The sequence below is a fragment of the Vulpes vulpes genome, chromosome 6 (assembly GCF_048418805.1).
Source record: "Vulpes vulpes isolate BD-2025 chromosome 6, VulVul3, whole genome shotgun sequence".
NCBI lineage: Eukaryota > Metazoa > Chordata > Mammalia > Carnivora > Canidae > Vulpes > Vulpes vulpes.
Genome location: NC_132785.1, coordinates 120,472,003 through 120,494,702, shown reverse-complemented (window position 1 = coordinate 120,494,702; position 22,700 = coordinate 120,472,003). Strand labels below are relative to the sequence as shown.

The following is a 22,700-nucleotide window of genomic DNA, read 5'->3' as shown; positions in this document are numbered from 1 at the left end:
AATAGTGAGGAAGGGTCAGATATAGAGGCAACATGATTTGCTGATGGATCAGATATAACTTGCGACAGAAAAGAAAGATCAATGATGATTGTGGTTTGGGCTGAAACAACAGAAAGAATGGAATTGCTAATTACTGAATTGGGAAGGACTGTGGGAAGGGTAAATTTTCTCTTTTGGGAGCAAAGAAAGATCATGAGCTTTGTTTTAGAAGTGTTCCATATGAGATACTACTAGTCAAATAGAGTTGTAAATTAGCAGTTGAACATATGTGTCTATAATTCAGGGGAGAAGTCTAAGCTGCTATAAATTGAAGTGTCATTATTATATAGATAATATTTAATAAAGCCATGAACCTAAATGAGATCACTGAGGGAGTAGATGGAGAAAGGATCTAAAAAATGAATTTCTGTGGCACTCTGACATTTAAATGTATAATTTGAAAAAGAACTGATAAAAAATGTGACCAGAGAGGCAGGAGGAAAACCAAGAAAATGTGCGGTTATGGAAGTCAGTGAAAAGAGTATATTAGGAGAAGGAAGTGATCAGCTATAGCAAGTAGGGTGAGGAATTCTTCACCTTAGTGGAGATGTTAGCTATTTTATAATAATTGCATTGTAATCAGAAGACTTTCCAGGGGACTGTGTATGTCCAGGTGATCACTGATGGTCACTGGAACAGGGATAAGCAGGAAGAAGTCAAAATGAGTCACTTCATTATTAGTATACAAAACTGGCCTTCTTTAGGATTTTTCCAGCAGCTTCTAGTTTGTGTGATAACTGACACATGACTGGCAGCTCCAACTCGTTGCTACTCAAAGGTGTGGGCCTCAGACAGCTTCAGCATCACCTGGGAGCTCATTAGAAATGCAGGTCTCTAGATGCTTGGGTGGCTCAGTCCTTTAAATCTCTGCCTCTTGATTTTCTGTTCAGGTCATGATCTCAGGGTCATGGAATGGAGCCCTGTGTCATGCTCTGTGCTCAGCAGGGAGTCTGCGTCACTCCTTCTTTCTCTGCTTCTACCCACCCCGCCTCCCATTTGTGCATGCTCTCTCTCTCAAATAAATAAATCTTAAAAAAAAAAAATGCAGATCTCAAACTTCACCCCAGACCTACTAAATTAGACTATTTTTACATTCTCAGATCATTAGTAAACGTATTAAAATTTGAAAAGCATGCTCTAGATTAGTGGTTTTCAAAGTGTGTTCCTTGAATCAGCAGCACAGCATCACCTGGAAACTTGTTAGAACTACAAATTTTCAGGCTTTGCCCCAGACCTAATCAGAAACTGTAGGTATAGGTAAGACCCAGCAATCCTTTTTAATCACCTTCAGGTGACAGTGATACAATCTAAAGTTTGAAAACTTCTCAACCCTGGCTACATATTAGAATCACTTGGACAGTTAAAAACAAAGCAAACATAACAAAACCACCAGTGGCTGAATCTTCATCTCTGGAAATTCTGATTTATTTTGTTTAGGGTAGGTCTCAAGTATAGTTTCTTTGTTGTTTGCTTGTGATTTAAAATTTTAAGCTTCCTAGATGATTCTAATGCAGCCAAGGTTGAAAACCACTGCTGTAAACATAGCAGTAATCCACATTTAGCTGGTGGGCTAGGACGTCAACCTGAAAAAAAACTCAGAGCCTGGTCAAATTTATTCATTTACTATTATGCATTATATAACGATATGGATAATTTGCTAAGTTATTGAGATCCCTTTAAAAACTTTTGACCTGGGGAGCCCGGGAGGCTCAGCAGTTTAGTGCCGCCTTCAGCCCAAGGTGTGATCCTGGAGTCCCAGGATTGAGTCCCATGTCGGGATCCCTGCATGGAGCCTGCTTCTCCCTCTGCTTGTGTCTCTGCCTCTCTCTCTCTCCTCTCTGTGTTTCTCATGAATAAATAAATAAACAAACAAACAAACAAAACAAAACTTTCGACCTTGTACCTAAGGTCCTCCCATGCTAGATAGCATAAATCTCCATGTTTGGAGGTAACAACAAAGCAATCCTCAGTATGGTTTTCTATGGGTGGATCTGCTCAGTATCTTCAAGGATTTGAACCACTGAAACGAAAGATATCATGCATCATCAGTCCAGAAAAATGCTCACTCGGGACCTAAATATTTCACTTATTGGGCAAAATTATGTGCATCCTTGGATGGTATCAAGTAAGGGGTAACCCAGTGCCCCAGGTGATGATTACAATACACTCAAGAAACAGTGGCAGTGGGTTTGCCTAAATAATTTGGACCATGGAAAGCCCAAGATCGTACATTAATAAATTCCATTTAGAGCCAGAGTCTGCACTCAGATATAGACCAGATATGTTAATATTTGATAAGGAACATAAATATATTAAAAGAACAGGTCATCCCCACCCTATGAAATTCTAAAGTGGATGTGTTTGCATGGACAGTTCAGACAGTACACTAAGTTCATGTCCAGTCAGAGAAGGTAGCTGAGATGCTGTGTTTTGTAGGGCTGTTGCCACATGTTGCCAATACCCAAGGATAAAGCAACCACTAACAGCCAGACTAACTTCAGTCCTAAAGGCCAGCAAGTTCTCCATTGTGTCTCAGTATGGATCAGTATTCTGAGGCAGCATAGCACTGGCATGGGATTACACCTAACCAGCATAAACAAGCTGCTTTGGATACAGTGGTATTTATTTTTTAATATGTATTTTTAATACTATTTTTTAATTTAGATTCAATTAGCTGACATATAGTACATTATTAGTTTCAGATGTAGTTTTCAGTAATTCATCAGTTGTGTATCTAATCTAATTATAAGTGGTACATGGCATCACCATGTTGGCCAAAAACACCAAGAACTGGTACAAAGGCCTTAATAGCTCTTGCATTTCCTATCTGAAGTATTACCCTCGTTGGCCGATGTAATTTAAGGGTGGATTGGATTGTTAAAAGGTCACATAAGACCCATTTTAAGACACTGGCATGCATATCTATCTGAAGTAGTAAGCATAGGGGAAAAACACTAACTCCTAAATGTTGGTCAATTACTGGAATGAGGGGATAGGCATGACCAAAGATGGACATTGCACCCTGGATCTAGCTTTTTTTGGAGTCCATAGACAGGCTCATTTCATAACACCACAAAATTCTTAATTTTTTTTCTTCTGGGATGGGCAGCTCATAACGCTGGATTGGCAAACAAGATTGTGATTGTAGGAGTTGTTAACTCAGATTTCACTCTAAAAATTACCTTTTTCTTCATAGTTAGGAGGAGAATACCTGATTTTACTTTAATCCAGAGGCTGGGGAATAAGGGATAAGGCAGATAGGTTGGATGAGAAGTGAGAATTCTGGATTGTATCATTACCACAGTATGAATGATATCAACCTCTTGATGGAGCCTAAGAAAATGAAAGGTCATTGTCATGGTGCTAGAAGCATGGGATGTGGCATAACAGGGAATACCCAATTGAAATTAAAGATCCAGAAATAAATTGATGGCAAGAGAAGTGTACATAGACTATTTCCCAAATCAATTAGATGAGCTAAATGTGCAGTCACCTTGTCAAGGAAATCCTGCTGCTCTTCCTATGAATCATGTACCTACTTCACCTCCTGATGTAGAGGACATCCATTCTTTGCCCCAAATCCATTGGAAGCTCTTTTCATCACTGTGGGAGGACTCTTTTTCTTGGTCAGGAGATATACAGTACTAGACACCACTGCCTCTAGTGTGGAAGCTCTCATTGCATATCCAATTAAGTCTTTGGAGCATAATTGCAATTGCCACAGACAGTCACTCTAAAGAATTTTGTAGTTTTTACTTGACATTGCTCGTGGTATTATTTAAATTAGCAACAAGGTGATAATGTAACCAAGTCTAGCCACCTCAGAATCCATATCTTTGCAGATGGTTGATTGGGGAGCTGGGTATAAATTCCTAACCAGAAATGGAAAGTGAAGGGCCATTCTAAGGCTTGGCAACATAGGTGATAACTAACGACAGAATCTACAGACTAGTCATCATTACTTGGTTGCAGTGTGACTTTTCTAATTAATAGTTAACCTGTGGATAATGTATTTAACACATAAAACACTACAGAAGGTGGCACTACTAGCATGGTAAGAAATGTTACCTGTCACCTTAATGTTAGATTCGCATGTCATGCACTTGCAAAGGGCATCTTTTGTAACGATGAAGAGACTGCATAGGGGTCTGAGGTTGCCATAATGAGTATGAGAGGCTTTATAGCCCCCCCCCACCAAGAGTAGTTGTTATATTTTTAAAATTAGTGATATATACTATACACTACAATTATAGAAAATTGAAAGCTTTAGAAAAATATTTACCCATGATCTTACAATCTGTGGAGATACTACTATTGTGGCTTTTAAAAAACATTTTTAAAGATATTTATTTATTTATTTATTTAAGAGAGAGAGAGAGAGAGAGAGAGGATGAAAGAGGGAGATCAAAAGCAGGGGAGAGGTAGAGGGAGAAGCAGACTCTCCACTGAGCAGGGAGCCTGATGCAAGACTTGGTCCCAGGAGCCTGGGATCATGACCTGAGCCAAAGGCAGACACTTAACAGACTGAGCCACCCAGGCACCCTGCTATTGTGTTTTAGACATTTCCTTTTAAGCATTTTCTTTCTTTTCTTTACTCTTCTTTTCTTCTCTTTTCTTTTCTTTTCTTTTCTTTTCTTTTCTTTCGTTTTTTAAAGCTCTGTGCTCAATGTGGGACCTGAATTCATGACCCTGAGATCAAGAGTCACATGCTGTATTGACTGAGCCAGCCAGGGGTCCCTCTTTTTAAGCCTTTTTGATACATGTATCAAAAGTCTTTTTTAATACATGTATTAAAAGTCTTTTTTTTTTTCAAGTTTTAAGTTTACACCAAAATTGAGAGGCAGGTATAGATTTCCCATATACCCTCAGCCCCACACATGCATAGCCTCCTGATTATCAACATCACTCATAAGTGATGAGTACACTTTTTACCAAGGATGAACCTGCATTAACACATAATCACTCAAAATCCATAGTTCACCTTAGGGTTCACTCTTGGTATTATATATTCTATGGGTTTGGACAACTGTACATATGTCTATCGTTATATAGAGTAAGTGAGGAGTACACTTTTTACCAAGGATGAACCTGCATTAACACATAATCACTCAAAATCCATAGTTCACCTTAGGGTTCACTCTTGGTGTTATATATTCTATGGGTTTGGACAACTGTACATATGTCTATTGTTATATAGAGTATTTTCACTGACCTAAAAGTCCTCTGTGCTCTGCCTGTTTACTTCACTTCCTGACTTCCTTCCCGCCCACCTCCCCTAAGCTGATAGTCTTACCATCTCCATAGTTTTTGCCTTTTCCAGAATGTCCTGTAGTTGGAATAATACAATATGTAACCTTTTCAGATGGACTTCTTTCACTTAATTTGCATTTAAGTTTCCTCCATGTGTTTTCTTTGGCTTGATAGCTCATTCCCTTTTAGTGCTAAATAATATTTCATTGTCTGAATGTACCAAGTTCACTTATCCATTCACCTACTGAAGGACATCTTGGTTGCTTCCAAGTTTTGGCAATAATGAATTAAAGCCCTTATAAACCTCTTTGTGCAGGTTTTTGGTAGACAGAAGTTTTTAACTCCTTTGAGTAAATACCAAAGAACACAATTGCTGGATTGTATGGTAACAGTATGTTTAGTTTTATAAGAATCCACCAAACTGTCTTCCAAAGTGGCTATACCATTTTGCATTCCCACCAGCAATGTATGAAAGTGTCTTTTGCTCATCCTTGTCAGCATTTGGCATTGTCAGTGTTCTGGATTTTGGCCATTCTAATAGGCATGTTGTGATTTGCATTTCCCTGCTGTCATATGATGTGAAGCATCTTTTCATATGCTTATTTGCCATCTGTGTGTCTTTGATGAGGGGGTCTGTTAAGATCTTTGGCCTAATTTGTAAATGATTTGCTTTCTTATTGTTGAGTTTTAAGAGGTCTTTGTATGTTTTGGATAACAGTTCTTTATCAGATGTGTCTTTTGCAAATGTTTTCTCCCAGTCTGTGGCTTGTCTTCAAACGTTCTCGATGTTGTCTTTCATAGAGCAGAAACTTTATTTTAATGAAGTCCAGTTTATCAATTTCTTGCATGTATCGTGTGTTTGGTGTTGTATCTAAAAAGACACTACCATACCTAGGTATTTCCCTATGTTGTCTTTTAGGAATTTTATATTTTTTTGTTTTATCTTTAGGTCCATTATACATTAACTTTTTGTGAAGGGTTGTAAGGTCTGTGTTTAGAATCACTTTTTGCATGTGGTTGTCCAGTTCTAGCACTATTTGTTGAATAGGAGACTATTTTTGTTCCATTTTATTGCTTTTGCTCCTTTGTCAGATATCAGTTGAGTATTTCATGGGGGTCTGTTTCTGAACTCTTTCATCTGTGTTGTTGAGTTTTACTATATGTTCCGCAATATACTAGGCAATATATAGAATACAACTTAACTGTAATATTGACTCCAAGAACAACTAGAAAAACACCCATGCTTTCTTTCTCATTAAGAAAATTGGAACCAGCTTGGACTCAGATTCCAGAAGCCCAGGGTATAATGTAAAATAAGTTCCAAGGCCTACAGCTCTTGCATTCAGATTCCACCAGTGCAACTATTTATTTCCGGTATCCCTTTCACATCCACGACAAGGATATCCTAGCAGAGAAAGAATACCAAAATTGAGAGTCAGACAGCTTGGGTTCTAGTTCTCACTGTAATTAATGAGTGGGGAAACATTAACCAGAAGAAATTAAAGTTGGAGAACTTGCTACGAGTTCACACTATTTGTTGGCAGTTGCACAGCCTGGGTTAAAGAACGTTAACACAGTGGAGCCATGTGTTTTTTATCTGCTTACCCGGTGTGCCCAGCTCAGCCCTAAGCCTGGCCCTGGCAAACAGACTTGTGGGGTGACTTTATCTCAATATAGACTTCTAGTAATAAAGAAGATAGTTCACGTTTCTGTCAGTTCATATGTTATTTGGTCTGAGATGAAAGTGCCTACAGCTATGAGTAGAAATAAATTTTGAGTAGTTTGTCATTTACAGAGTCTTTATTCCTTAATACTATACTCCAGGTAATAAATCTTTGTGAGGAAGGGAAATTTTAGTTGCTTAGTAATGCTAATGAATTTGATTACTTGGAAATCAGTATATAGTGAATTAAGGATGCACCATTTTAAATATTAGTCTAAGGTTTATCTACTTATGGGGGTGTTGGCAGAAATGAGTCGTGATTATGATAAATATTCCAGAATAAATCTACACTGTCATTTAAAAAAAAAGGAAAAAGAATATTGGAGCCATCAGAACTTTCAGATTTCACCTACATATCAGCAGTACATCCAGCTCCCATCTAATATTAATCCTTCCCATCTAATATTAATCCTTCCGTGTGTGCATGAGATCTTGCCCTTTTTTCCTGCTCCAGATTCTCCTCATTCACCTATATCAATATTTTTGATAATTCTTCTAGATGATTCCTATTAGCATATAAAATATGCTCAGAAGACAGCCTTTTCAAGAAATGTTTTTAAAAACAACTGAATATCCATATGGAGAAGAAAATGAACTCCAACTATATCTCACTATATGCAAACTTTAACTCAAATTGGGTCATATATCTTAAATATCAAAGATAACACTAAAATTTCTATTAAAAATATAGGAAACAGGGCATAAAATAGATGATTTATGAAAAGGAAATTATAAATTGAACATCAATAAAATTAAAACTTCTCAAACTTCCAGGTAACTGAAGATAGTGGTGGGTGTGTTGTAAGTGATCTTCCAAAATCTCTTTCCCAAACAATGCAAAATCACTTCACAAATATGAAATTTATGTGCAAAGCCTTAGCCTTACCATTACTTAAACAGAGAATAGCAAGACTATATGATAACTCTAAGTAAAAAGAGAAAAATTCTACCTACAGTTTTGCAAGCTCTTTCTTCTCTATCACTGAGCTTTGCAGGGAGCAACTTAACCTAAAAAAAACAAAAACAAAAACAAAACCCATAAAAACAGTATCTTGACTGAATACTGTGAGGATAAAGACAAAAAACCTGATAGATAATGGTATAATCTAGTTAGTAAAATTGTTTCTCACAGGGCTAGCAATTCTGAAACAACTTTGTATATATTACACTTAAATAAGTAAATAGGCTTTAGATCATGAAAGGCTAATTTTCACTCTTGAAGTTATACATAAAGGAAGAAGTTCTCAGTGAACCTTGTGGTTTTAGATTAGAATCAGAGGTATCAATATGAATTAATGATTTTTAGATAGATATACACATAGAAACAGAGTATAGATTTGTGTATATAATGGGTTAGTATACAAACATAGATTTCCTAGTTCTGTCTATAGTCTAGAAGGAATAACACTCCAGTAACAATGACCACATTGACTTCCCAGATCTTGTTCTCTAAATGCCATTCTCCAATAAAAGAAACTAGGGCTTCCTAGAAAAGCAGTTAATTACAGGACTGCAGCAGGAAGAGTACTAGATGAGCCTTGAATATATTGTGGTGCCTCAAAGGAGGTAAATGCAGAAATGATGGTGGCTTGTTGAAAAAATAAGGGAGCCAACCTGAAGGATCTCCTGAAGGTCAAAGATGGAACATTTGAACTATAAGATAAATAATTATAGTATTGAATTTTAACCCATAGTATAAAACAGGAATTATCAAAACAACAAAACAACAGACTGTGGGCCACCTATTTTTGTAAATCACATGTTACTGGAAAACAAACATTTTTGCAAACTTTTTAAAAAATTTATTTATTTTAGAGAGAGAGATCCTACAACCTCAAGATCATGATCTGAGCAGAAATCAAAAGTCAGACACCTAACCAACTGAGCCACCTAGGTACCCCTTTTTTTGCAACCTTTTTTTAATAGTCCCTCTAAGAAGCCCTTTTAGGTAATTTTTCCCTTAATTGCCCCAACGCATGACAAAATTCTGTAACCACAGATATACTGTATATTAATCTATGTACCATATTTGTATCTATGCTTATTCATAAAAATAGTGAGACCTTCACACAAGGACCAATTTTTACAAAACCCCATTGAAGTAATATTGCTCCCATTGAGAATGCATGGTTTACATATTTGTCCATGGTTGATTTAACATTTTTTTTTTGATTTAACATTATAATAGCAGAGTTGAGTAGTTGTAATACAGGTTGTATGGCATGCAAAGCCTAAAGTATTTACTATCTGTCACTTTACAGAAAAAATTTGTTATTGACCCTTGAATATCTGTGAATTCAGCTGATATAAATAGTGGATTAAGGGCAGCCCCGGTGGCTCAGCAGTTTAGCGCTGCCTTCAGCCCTGAATGTGATCCTGGAGACCCAGGATCGAGTCCCATGTCGGGCTCCCTGCATGCAGCCTGCTTCTCCCTCTGCCTCTGTCTCTCTCTCTCTCTCTCTCTCTCTCTCTCTCTGTCTCTCATTAATAAATAAAATTTTAAAAATAATGGATTAAACAAATAAGATATCAAGTATAGTTCTTCCTATGGCTAAAATCAAGAAGACAAGAAATAACACGTGTTGGTGAGGATATGGAGAAAAAGGAACCCTCGGTATTGGTGACAGGAATGTAAGTTAGTATAGCCACTGTGGAAACAGTAGGAAAGTTCCTCAAAAAATTAAAAATAGAAATACCATATGATTCAATAATTCCTAGTAGGTATTTACCCAAAGAAAACAAAAACACTAATTCTAAAAGATACATGAAACCCTACGTTTATTGTAGCATTATTTACAATAGCCAGTATAAAAGCAAGCTAAGTGTCCATCGATAGATGAATGAATAAAGAAGATGTGGTATAGACACACAGAGAGAAATATTACACAGCCATAAAGAAGGATGAGATCTTGTCTTTTGCAAAAATATGGATGGACCTAGAGGGTAAAATAAGACATATACCACATGACTTCACTCCTATGTGGAATCTAAAAAACAAATGAACAAACGCAAAGCAGAATCAAACCTAAAAATACAAGAGCAAACTGATGGTTACCAGCGGGAAAAGAGGTAGGGGGATGGGCAAAATAGGTGAGGGGGAATGAGGAATACAGGCTTCCATTTGTGCACTGAATAAGTCAGGGGAATAAAAGACACAGCATAGGGAATATACTCAGGGATATTGTCATAGTGTTGTATGGTGACAGATGGTAGCTACACTTGTGGTGAGTGTAGCATAATGTATAGAGAAGTTGAAAAACTATGTCGTACATTTGAAACTAATGTAACATTGTGTGTCAAGTGTACTCAAAACACTTTTTTAAATAAAATCTTTAAAAAAAAGATATTTCTCTCTGATGGTAGAATTCCAATTAATGTAAAAGAAAAGAAGGAAATAAGAGGATCACAAAAGTTGAATATTACAGTAGTAACTATTTCAGGCAAGGGCTAGCAATGGATGCTAAAATTAGTGAGTGAAAGTTTAAGGAGAAACAGGTTTTGTTTAGGCTCAAAGCATCTCTCCTAAAATGCATATTGACTACAAAGAGAAACTACAAAGTAGTAACTTTGCAGTGAAGAAGCCCTGCGAACACCAGCTTATCCAAGGAATTGAAGTACACATCATCAGTATTAATACATATTGACATCCTTAATTGATGAACTCCTTGATAGGATTCAGTGAGAAGAACAAATACAGTTTTTTGTAGTAGACTGCTAAAAATGTATACCCTTACTCCAGTCATGGGAAAACATATTACAAATCCAAATTGAGTGACAGTTTATAAGATAACTGATGAGTACTCTTCAGAAGTGACCATCATGAAACACAAGGAAGATCAAAGGAACTGTTACAGAGACTGAAGTTGCTAATGAGAAATAACAACTAAATGCAGCCTGGGATCCTGGATAGGATCATGAAACAGAAAAAAAAAACTTAAAAAAATGGTGAATTTTGAATAGTTTGGAGGGTGGTAGAGTACTAATGTTAAGTTCTTCTTTCTGATCATGGTACTAAGGTTGTGCAAGATTAGGGCAGTGGGGTTAGGGATATTAGGGCAGTGGGGTGAGGGATATAAGAGAACTGTTTGTACTATTTTTGTTACTTTATGAATCTAAAATTAGTCCAAAATAAAAAGTTTCTTTAAAACATTAAAATCTTTTGCTCTTTAAATGATACCATTAAGAAAATGGAAAGACAGTTCACAAACTGGGAAACATGTTTAGAACATATATTTGAGAAAATAATCATATCCAGAATATATCAAGAACTCTCACAATGCAGTAATCTCATAAATCAATTAAAACATAGGCCAAATACGTTTTGCCCAGGTCAGAACCAGTTGTAGGAAGTGCATGACAATGTACAGAGGTTCATACTCTGAACTTCTAGTCATTGTACAATGAAGAAGAGCCCCTGGGAAATGGAGAGTGGGGGAGTTTATGGGAGAGCAGGGAGCTCAAGAAAGAGATCTTAAAGAGTTATAATTGATGTCTCAGACTCACTGTTACACTGCATGTGGTTGAAACTAATTTGAAATAGCATACCAAAGGCTTTGAGAACTAAATGGCAATCGTCCAGATTTCAGATTGGCCCCTGTGGTGTGTACATGTAGTACTAGTACAGAGGTTTTAAAAATTCTAACATTGGATTCACAGGAGAATTGGGACATGGATTCTGAACCTAACCCAATTGCTTGCCTGCTGAAACACAAAAAACAACAACAAAAAAATCAACATTCTCTAGAAGATTTTTAACAAGGCCCAGAGTTTATAACACAATATTCATAATGTCTAGGACATAAATCAAAATTATCGCACAAAGAATTAGGAAAATCTTAACTTAAAAAGACAACAGTCATCAGCCCCAAGATGATATAAATGTTGGAACTATTAAAGAATTTAGAGCAATTGTTACAACTCAGTGTCATGAAGTAGAGGGGAATGCTCTTGAAACAAATGAAATGTTACAAGTTCTCAGTAAAGAGGTAGAAGCTGTAGAAAAAATGGAATATTTAGAATTGAAAAATATAAAAATGGAAGAATTTCCTAGTGAACTCAATATCTAAGTGTGTGGTAGCCAGATTGTGCTCGCCTGCACCCCCAATCCCCCAAAGATGCCCACTCCCTAGTCCCTGGAATTTGTGAATATTGTTGTTAAATGCCAAAAGTGATGTTGAAGGTAAAATTAAGGTATGGGTCTGAAGAGAGTGTCCTGAATTATCCAGACGGGCCTAATTTAATCATGCGAACCCTTAAAAACAGTTCGCTTTCTTCAGCTGGAATCAGAAGAGATGAAGCAGAAGTCATAAAGATTCCAAACTTGAAAAGGGACCCATTGTTGCATTGCTAGTTTGAAGATGTAAGTGCCAATATAATGAAAAATGTAGGCAGCTTTAGGGAAGTTGAAGTTCTCAGCTGACAGCCAGTGGGAAAACAAAGGCGTCAGTCCTTTTACCACTGGGAATTGAATTCAGCTAACATTCTGAATGAACCTGGAAGCTGCTTCATCCTCAGACTCCAGAAAGAAGCTGGGTTGATACCTTGTTTTTGGCCTTGTGAGACTCTAAGCAGAGAAACCTGCTGTAACTGGATTTCTGCCCTGCAACTTTGAGATAATAAATTTGCATTGTGTCAAGATGCTCAATTTGTGGTAATATGTCATAGCAGCATAGGAAACAGGCTGGAATATATTTTTCACCCTTTTCATATGAATAAGTTAGCCTTTTTATTGTTTCTTGGATGTCAGCATGGTCATGAAATTCCTGGGACAGAGTTAAAGAACTTTATTATTCATGACATAGCAACCAGCCTGAGTCAATAATAACAGAATACACGTTCTTTTCATATGCCGTTGGAATATTTACCAACAGTATAGGTCATGTCTTATAAAGCAAACCTCATCAAACTTAAAAGAATTAAAATCATACAAAATATGTTCTCCGAACATAATGAAATAAAAGTCAACTCAGAGAAAACAGGGAAATCAAAATATGTTAAGCAGGATGAAAATAGAAACAACATATCAAAATGTGTGAAAATCAGCTACAGCATTGTTTCAAGGGAAATTTATAGTTTTTAGATGCATATATTTGAAAAGAAAAAAGATTTCAGATCAGTAATGTAATATTACCCTGAGATCAAGACCTGAGCTAAAATCAAGAAATAGCCACTTAACCAACTAAGCCACTCAGGAGCCCCCAAAAGCTAGTTTTGTGAAAAGACTGATTAAATTGATACATTTCCAGCTGGACTACCAAGAACAAAAAGGAGAAGACAGAAATTATCAAGCTATCATTGTAGACCTAAAGACATTAAAAGGATAATAAGAGAATGCTTTGAACAACTATACATAGAGATATTTGGCAATTTAAGATGAAATGGACTATTCCTTTCAAAAATTCAAGCTATCATAACTTACCAAGAAGAAATAGGTATTATGAATAACCCTATGAATAACCCTATATCTATTAAAGTACTTGCATTTGTAGTTTGAAACATTTCAAAAAAGAAAACCCCAGGTACAAATGGTTTGCATGGTAGTTCTGCTAAATATTTAAAGAAGGAATAATCCAATTCCACACAGTTCTAATTGACAATAGATTAAGAAAGAATACTTCCAACTCATTTTATGAGGCTAGGATTACTTTACTATGAAGTCCAGACAAAGACAGTAGAAGGAAAAGGAAATTGCAGACCACTATCCCTCATTAACATAGATGTAAAAATTCTCAATAATAAAGAAAATCCATCAATAGAATAGTACATTATGACCAAGGGGTTCATTTCGGGAATACAAGGCATGTTCAATATTTGAAAACTAATCAAAGTAATTCACTGTATTAAGAGACTAGTGAAGGAAAATCATGATCATCTCAATAAATGCAGGAAATGAATTTGACAAAATCTGACAAAATTCAGTATCTGTTCATGTATTTTAAAATGCTTAGCAAACTTAGACTATTTCTTCAACCATACAAGCATCTATAAAAAAAGCTACTGCTAACATCATGCTTAATAGAGACTGAATGCTTTCCTTAAGACCAGGAAAAAGATAAGGATGTCCTTTCTTACCTCTCCTAATTCAGCATTGTACTGGAAGATATATCCAGTGCAATAAGGCAAGAAATAGAAATAAAAGGCTTAGAGGAAAGGAAGAAATAAATTTTCTCTATTTGATTGTATACATAGAAATTTCCAAATAATCTACAGCACGTACACCCTACTCCTAAAATTAGTGAATTTATGAAGGTCATAACATACAAGGTCAACATGCATAAATCAGTTGTATTTCTACATACTAGCAATGAACAACTGAAAACTGAATGAACAACTGAAAACTGAAATTTTGAAACAGTACCATTTGAGGCGCCTGGGTGGCTCAGTTGGTTAAGTGTCTGCCTTCGGCTCAAGTCATGAGTTCTGGGATGGAGCCACAAGCCTGGCTCCCTGCGGGAGTCTGCTTGTCTGACTCCCTTTGTTCCTCCCTCCCCCCAATTGTGCTCTCCCTTGTGTGTGCACGCTCTCTCAAATAAATAAAATCTTTTAAAAAATACCATTTATAAGAACTCAAAAAACAGTCTTGCATGAATTTAACAAAATCTATGCAGGATTTGTATACTAAAAACTATAAAATGAAGCTAGAAAAACAACTTAAAATGGAGGAATACATTATGTTCATGGATTGGAAGACTTAATATAGTAAAGAAGTCAGTTCTTCTAAGATTGATCTATAGACTTTACCTAATCCCCAGTCCCAACAGGGTATTTAGGTTATACAAATTGATTCTAAATTTACAGGGAAGACAAAGCATTTGGATATCCACAACAATTTTGAAAAGGAATGAAAGTGGAAGACTCACAATACTCAATTTTAAGGATTATTATAAAACAGTAATTTGTGTGGTATTAGTGAAAGGGTAAATATGTTGATTAGTGGGACAAAATTATAAGGTACATTTTGTGACAAATTAACATAGAGTCAATTGATTTTTGAGAAAGGTACTTGAACAACTCAATGGAGAACAAATAGTATTTTCAATAAACAGTGCTGGAACAAATTGGATATCCATATGAAAAAATAAGCAAAACCAAACCTATGTTATACAGAATTGACTCAAAATGGATGATAGATTTCAATTTAAAAACCTAAAACTACAAAGATTTTTAGAAGGAAACTTAAGAGCAAATCTTTATTACTATCTTTGTGCAAAAGCATGGTCTGTAAAACAAAAACATTTGATGAAATGGACTTCATAAAAGTAAAAAATGTCTGCTCTTTGAAATGAACTATAATGAGAGTGAAAAGAATAGCTGCAGCCTGGGAGAAAATTTTTGCAAATTACATGTTGAACAAAGAGACTTGTGCTGAGAATACATAAAATAGTTTCAAAACTATGAAGACAACCCAATTAAGATGGCTAGAAGACTTAAGCAGATTATAAGAAACTTTAGTCAGTATTATTCATTAGGAAGATTCAAATAAAAAAGTCTAATGACCTCAAATATTAGAATGTGGACAACTTGCATACCTTTTGGAGGTATACCATGGTACAAGCACTTTGGGAAAAAGGCAGTTTGTTATAAATCTAAACATGTGCCCACTCTGTCTTCCCTTCTGTCTTTATGGATTTGCTTATTCTAGACATTTCATCAGAGTGGATTCAAATGATAATGTGGCCCTTATATATCTGTCTTTTTTAATGTAAATACTTTAAAGGTTTGTTCACGTTGTAACATATATCAGGACTGTTTCCTTTCATTGTCAAATAATATTTCATTGCATAGATATATGCATATTTTATCCATTCTTCAGTTGAGGAACATTTGGGTTGTTTTCACTTTTTGGCTATTATGAGTAATGCTGTTGGGAATATTTGTGTATAAGTTTTGTGTAGACTTATGTTTCCATTTCCTGGGAATTTAGGAGTAGAATTACTAGATCATATGATAACGCTATGTTTAGCTTTTGAGGAATTGCCAAACCATATCCCAGGGGCCTGTATCATTTTCAGTCCTATAGAATATTTGAGAGTTAAATTTTCTTCATATCCTTGCCAGTATTTGATATAATAACGTAAATTACGTGTATTATATGTATGTATGTGTATATATCTATATATAGATATATACACATACATACACTATCTTTTTGATCATGGAAGTGGTATTGAGATTTTGATTTGCATTTTTATTTGATTTGATTTTGATTTGCATTTTCCTACTGGCTAATGATGTTGAGCATCTTTTCATGTGCTCTTTTTATCTTCCTTGGGTAGATGTTTATTCACAGCCTTTGTCCACTTAAAAAATGGGGTTATACCATTTGCTTCAACGTGGATAGAACTGGAGGGTATTATGCTGAGTGAAGTAAGTCAGTTGGAGAAGAACAAACATTATATGGTCTCATTCATTTGGGGAATATAAAAAATGGTGAAAGGGAATAAAGGTGAAAGGAGAGAAAACGAGTGGGAAATATCAGTGAGGGTGACAACATGAGACACGCCTAACTCTGGGAAACCAACAAGGGGTAGAGGAAAGGGAGGTGGGTGGGGGAATGGGGTGACTGAGTGACGGGCACTGAGGGGGTCACTTGACTGGATAAGCACTGGGTGTTATGCTATATGTTGGCAAATCGAACTTCAATAAAAAAAAAGAAAAAAATGGGGTTATTTGTAGTTTTCTTGTTGAGTTCTTTATATGTTACAGATAGAAGTCTCTTATCAAATTTATGCTCTGCAGTTATGTTCCCTGATTCTGTGTATTGTGTTTTTGTATTTTTGATAGTTGTCCTTTGAAACGTAAGTTTTTAATTTGAGGGGTGCTCGGGTAGCTCAGTCAGTTTAGTATCTGCCTTTAGCTTAGGTCCTGGTCCCAGGGTCCTGTAATCAAGCTGTGAGTTGCTCCCTGCTCATTGGGGCCTCTCCCTCTCCCTCTACTGCTCCCCCTACTTGTACTCTCTTGCTCACCCTTTCTCTCAGATAAATAAATAAAAATCTTTTTCAAAAAAAAGTAAAATGGGCTTCATTTACATTTTCTTTTATTACTTCTGTTTTTGGTGTCTTATCTAAGAAACCATTATTTTATCCAAGGTCAGTAAGATTTATGCCCATGTTTTCTTCTAAGACTTTTATTATTTTAGCTCTCACATTTTGAATTGATTTTTGTATATGGTTTAAGGTATGGATCCAGATTCTTTGTTTTACATTGTGGATATTCAGATGTCCTAGCACCATCTTCCCCTTTGAATTATCTTATCACCACCTTTTATAGAAGTCAGTTAACCATTAATGCATTGATTTGTTTCTGAACTCTGTTTTGTTTCATGATCTGCACCTCTGTCCTTATGCCAGTACCATGCTGTGTTGATTACTCTAGTTTTATAGTAAGTAAGTTTTGAAATTGGAAAGTGTGAATCTTCCAACTTTGTTTTTTTTTTCAAGATTGTTTTAGCTATTCTGTGTTTTAGAATCAGCTGGTGGGATCCCTGGGTGGCACAGCAGTTGGTCCAGGGCGCAATCCTGGAGACCCGGGATCGAATCCCACGTCGGGCTCCCGGTGCATGGCTGCTTCTCCCTCTGCCTGTGTCTCTGCCTCTCTCTCTCTCTCTCTCTCTCTCTGTGACTATCATAAATAAATTTTTAAAAAAATTAAAAAAAAATAGAATCAGCTGGTAATGTCTTCAAGACAAGCAACTGGTATTTTGGCATGGATTGGTTTTAACCTCTAGATCAATTTAGGAAGTATTGCCATTTTAACAATCTTACAAGCTTGGAAAGATTGTATATTTCCATTTATTTACATCTTTTAAATTTTGTTTAATGGTGTTTTGTACTTTTCTGTGTACAAGTCTTGTACTTTTTTGCTAAATTTATTCCTAAATACTTTCTTCCTTTTGATGATAAATAGGTGAAACTGCTTTCTTGATGTAATTTTCAGATTGTTCATTGCTAGTGTGCAGAAATATAATTGATATTTTATATTGATGTTACATCCTACCATATTACTGAACTCATTTACTAGCTTTACTGGGGATTTATTTTATTATTGTTTGTGATTCTTTAGGATTTCCTGTATACAAGATAACGTTACCTGCAGATAGAGATAGTTTTACCTCTCCCTTTTGTTTCTTTTTCTTGCCTAATTGTCCTGGCTAGAATATCCATTACTGTGTTGGATGGAAGTGACAAGAGCTGACATCATTGTCTTGTTCCTATACTCAGAGAGGGAACCTTCAGGCTTTCACCATTAAATGTGATAACAGCTGTGGGTTTTCATAGATGCCCGTTTTCAGGTTGAAAACATGCTCTTTAATTCGTAGTTTGTTTTTATCACAAGGGGTTGGATTTTTGTCAAATGGATCTTCTCTGTCTGTTGAGATGAACATTTGTGGGTTTCTCTTAACCTTTATCCTTTTTTTTTTTTTTTAGGATTGACCTTTATTCTATTAATATATTAGATTGATTTTTATATGTCTAACCAACCTCCCATTCCCACTTAATTGTCCCTTCCGCTGGTAACTCATTTAGTATTCCCTGACTTGATGAATACCATCTGAGCCATCCAGATGCCCAAGCCAGAAACCCTAAAGTCATCTTAGGCACTTTCCTTTCCTTTAGTCACTATGTCCAATCAGTTGATTCTGTCTTAATACCTTTCTAACTTTTCCCACTTTGAATTCATCCTTCACTCTGATGCCAGCAGTGATTTTTTTTTCCTCCCAAAGTTGAATCTCTTAATCTAACTACTTGTAGAAAAATTTATGAAGGAGAAATTTATATTCACTCCCTGGCTTCTGCTGATATACATAAACCATTACCAATGCTATGTCTTTGTCTTGCTTTTAAAGACTCAGATTATTTTCTGTGAACTATGGGTGACTTTTCTGTTTGTTGAAATGAGATTTGTGTTCTCGTAACCAAGACAGTATGGTATTGGCATAAAAACAGACACATGGATCAATGAAATAGAATTGAGAGCCCATGAATAAACTCACATATAGACAATTAATTTACGACAGAGGAGCCAAGAACATAAAATGGAAGAAGGACAGAGTCTTTAATAAATGGTATTGGTAAAACTCAACAGCCATATGCCAAAGAATGAAACTTGACCACTGTCTTATACTGTACACAAAAATTAACTGAAAATGGGTTAAAAACTTGAATGTAAAACCTGAAACCATAAAACTCCTAAAAGAAAACAGGTAGTAAGCTTTTTGACATCAGTCTTAGCAATGTATTTTTGAATCTGACTCCAAAGACAAGGGAAACAAAAGCAAAAGTAAACAAGTTGAAGTACATCAAACTAAAAAGCTTCTGCATGGTGAAAGAAACCATCATTAAAAGGATTAGACAGCCTACAGAATGAGAGAAGATATTTGCCAAAATTACATATTTGGTAAGGGGTTAATATCCAAAATATGAAAAGAACTCATACAACTTAACAGAAAATCAAATTTAAAAAAAATGGGCAAAGGATCTGCATAGACATTCCTTCAAAGAAGATAAATCAGTGGCCAAACAAGCACATGAAAGATGTTCATCTTTTCTAATTATTAGGGAAATGCAAATCAAAACCACAGTGAGATATCACCTCACATGGGTAGATTACCTATTTTCAAAAAGACAAGAAAAAACAAGTGTTGGAGAGAATGTGGAGAAATGAGAACCCTAGTATGTAAATAAAATCCTGGGAATATAAATTAGTGCATCTGCTATATAAGACAATATGGCTATTCCTCAAAAAGTTGACAATAGAACTTCCATACAATCCAGCAATCCCACTTCTGAGCATATATCTGAAGAACATAAAAACATTAATGCAAAGAGATATATACAGCCTGTTGTTCATTGCAGCATTATTTACAATAGCCAAAACATGGAAACAACCTAAATGTGCATCAGTGGATGAATGGATAAAGAAGCTGTGGTGTAGGGATGCCTGGGTGGCTCAGCAGTTGAGCCTCTGCCTTTGGCTCAGGGCATGATCCTGGAATCTGGGATCGAGCCCCGCATTGGACTTTCTCTGTGGAGCCTGCTTCTCCCTCTGCCTATGTCTCTGTTTCTCTCTCTGTGTGTGTCTCTCATGAATAGATAAATAAAATCTTAAAAAAACAAAAAAGGAAGCTGTGGTGTATATACATAATGGGCTACTACTCAGCCATAAGACTGAAAAGAGATAACATCAACATGGATGGACCTTGAAGGTATTAAGTGAACTAAGTCAGAAGGAGAAAGTCAGAAACAGTATGATTTCACTTACATGTAGAATCTAAAAAAACAGAACAAATAAAAACAAACTCATACACAGAAAACATTGGTGATTACTACAAGGGTAGTTGTGGTACTGTAAGGGTTACTACAAGAGTAGGTGATTGAGGGGTAGGAAAAATGGGTGAAGGAAGTCAAATGTATGGTGATAGATAGTAACAACTTCTGGAGGTGATCATTTTGAGATGAATACAAATATAGTGTTGTGTACCTGAAACTTATATGTTATATACCAATTTTACTTCAAGTAAGAATGAGATTTGTAACTTAAGTATTATTGTAGGAATGCTGCTAAATGCTATTTTTGGACACTAAGATTTCATTTAACATTACCCAATAAAAGAGTAAAATGGGAGAGAGGGCTTAAAAATGGATGAATGCCAGATGGGAAAATGGCACGTGGTAAGGTTGCTATAATCTGTTGCTGTCATGCTGTTGATCCCCTCTAAGAATTATTTTCTTGCAAAGTTTACACCCACTATATCATATTACAGAGATTATGAAGTCTATCATCAACTGTTTATCACATACATATACTGGTGAAGTAATAACCCTTAGCATAGATTTTTGTAGAAGTTATTTTATTTTTAAAGATTTATTTATGATAGACATAGAGAGAGAGAGAGAGAGAGGCAGAGACACAGGAGGAGGGAGAAGCAGGCTCCATGCTGGGAGCCTGACGTGGGACTCAATCTCAGGACACCAGGATCGCGCCCTGGGCCAAAGGCAGGCGCTAAACCGCTGAGCCACCCAGGGATCCCCTGTAGAAGTTATTTTAAATCCAAATTATTTTAAATGGATAACATTGGTTTTACATTGGTATATATAAAGTTTACACATATCAAATACTTATAAAAATTCTATAAACAATTTTAAGTCAATTTATTTGTTTATTTATTTTTCAGCCTTGCATTGCATCCTGAACGAGTATTAGTAGCAACAGGACAAGTTGGAAAAGAACCTTATATCTGTGTTTGGGATTCATACACTGTGCAGACCATATCAGTTCTAAAGGATGTTCATACACACGGAATAGCCTGTTTAGCATTCGACTTAGATGGACAGGTATGTGATACTTCTCTTTGTCTAAACTGTATCTTAAAAATGTGTAGCCTAAGAAACGATTATAAATCTATAAATAATAAATTGGAAAGCAATAGATGAAAAGTACCTGTTTGTTGTAGGTAGGTTGGGTGGATAGTTAATGAATATAAGAAAAATAAGAACAATAAGGAGTCTTTATTTTATGTATCAGGAACTTTTTAATTGAATTAATACTATTTGAAACCCAAAGAGATTTGACTCAATATTATTACCTGGTTATCCTAGAAAATTTTACATATAAATAACTCTTCCAGGTAGTGTCCATTGATAAGACAGATGGGATACATCATAGAAAAGCTAGGTTTCTCTAAGTAGAGCTGTATACATTTTAATTTTTAGTTAAAGGATTCTGTTAAAATTACATTTTTTATTGAAAATAGAGGCAGTTCCTATTATATGAGCTATATTTATACAAAATCAAAGTTGAAGACAAAGGATATAATCATTCCATTTGCTTATCAGTTCCTAAATTATCTATTTCTAGTTAATGATTATTTAAAAAAATTAAACATACCAAGAACTTTCTTGTGCTTTCATGGAACTTGTTATACCTAAAATGTATAGAAGTAGTAAGAAGCTGAATTTTGCAGGTGTGGTTAATTTATAGTCTTTAAAAGTTTTATGTTAAAATTAGACTTTAAAAATAATTTTAATTTTTAGAAAAATTTTAGTTACCCTCTTTTCAGTTCATAAAATTAATTTTATAGATTGAGATTTTATAGAAACATTACATTGTGGTCTGTTCCCTTGAAAATGATAGTAGATGTTTTATCGATAACTCTGAGGAATAGCTTATTTGAGTAGCATAGATTAATATTTTCTGCTAAGAGTCTAGTAAGAGATCTCTAAAGACTAGCTGGGACCTTTCATTTGGGGAAAAATGTGCTCTTAGGTTTAATATCACTACGTAGCAGTGATGGACAATCATAGAACCTTAATTCATGTCCCATTTTTGCTGTTGTTTTTCATGTCCCTTACTGTCCTCATATAAACTTTATTTTCTTTTTTAAAGGAAGAGAGTAATATCTCACATGAGATTAAATTTTATGAAAAAAACCTCCTCAGTTTTAAAAAAAAATCATTTACCAAAAGTTTTTGAAGTCCAAGATATATTAATTAAAATGAGCATCTGTACACTTTAAACATAGATGTTTCCTTCCTAATTTTGAAATTGCTCTAAATGTAATATATTGCATTGCTGAGGAATTTCTTAAATATATATAAGAAGTCATGCCCATAGCTTTTCCTAGTTGAGGGCCTTTGATTTTGCTTATTTTAAGTAACTTATAAGAAAAGCCTTGGGTACATGTATTTTA

At 35.4% G+C, this 22,700-nt stretch overlaps 1 protein-coding gene across 3 annotated transcripts in view; it reads left to right on the top strand.

Annotated features, from left to right (window-relative positions):
• Positions 1–22,700, top strand: part of EML5 (EMAP like 5) — a 184,102-nt gene that overhangs the window by 7,865 nt on the left and 153,537 nt on the right. For all 3 annotated transcript variants that reach the window (XM_072762201.1, XM_072762199.1, XM_072762200.1), the window contains exon 2: positions 21,186–21,345. In XM_072762201.1, the coding sequence (XP_072618302.1) occupies positions 21,186–21,345 (160 nt within the window). The remainder of the gene's footprint in view (positions 1–21,185; positions 21,346–22,700) is intronic.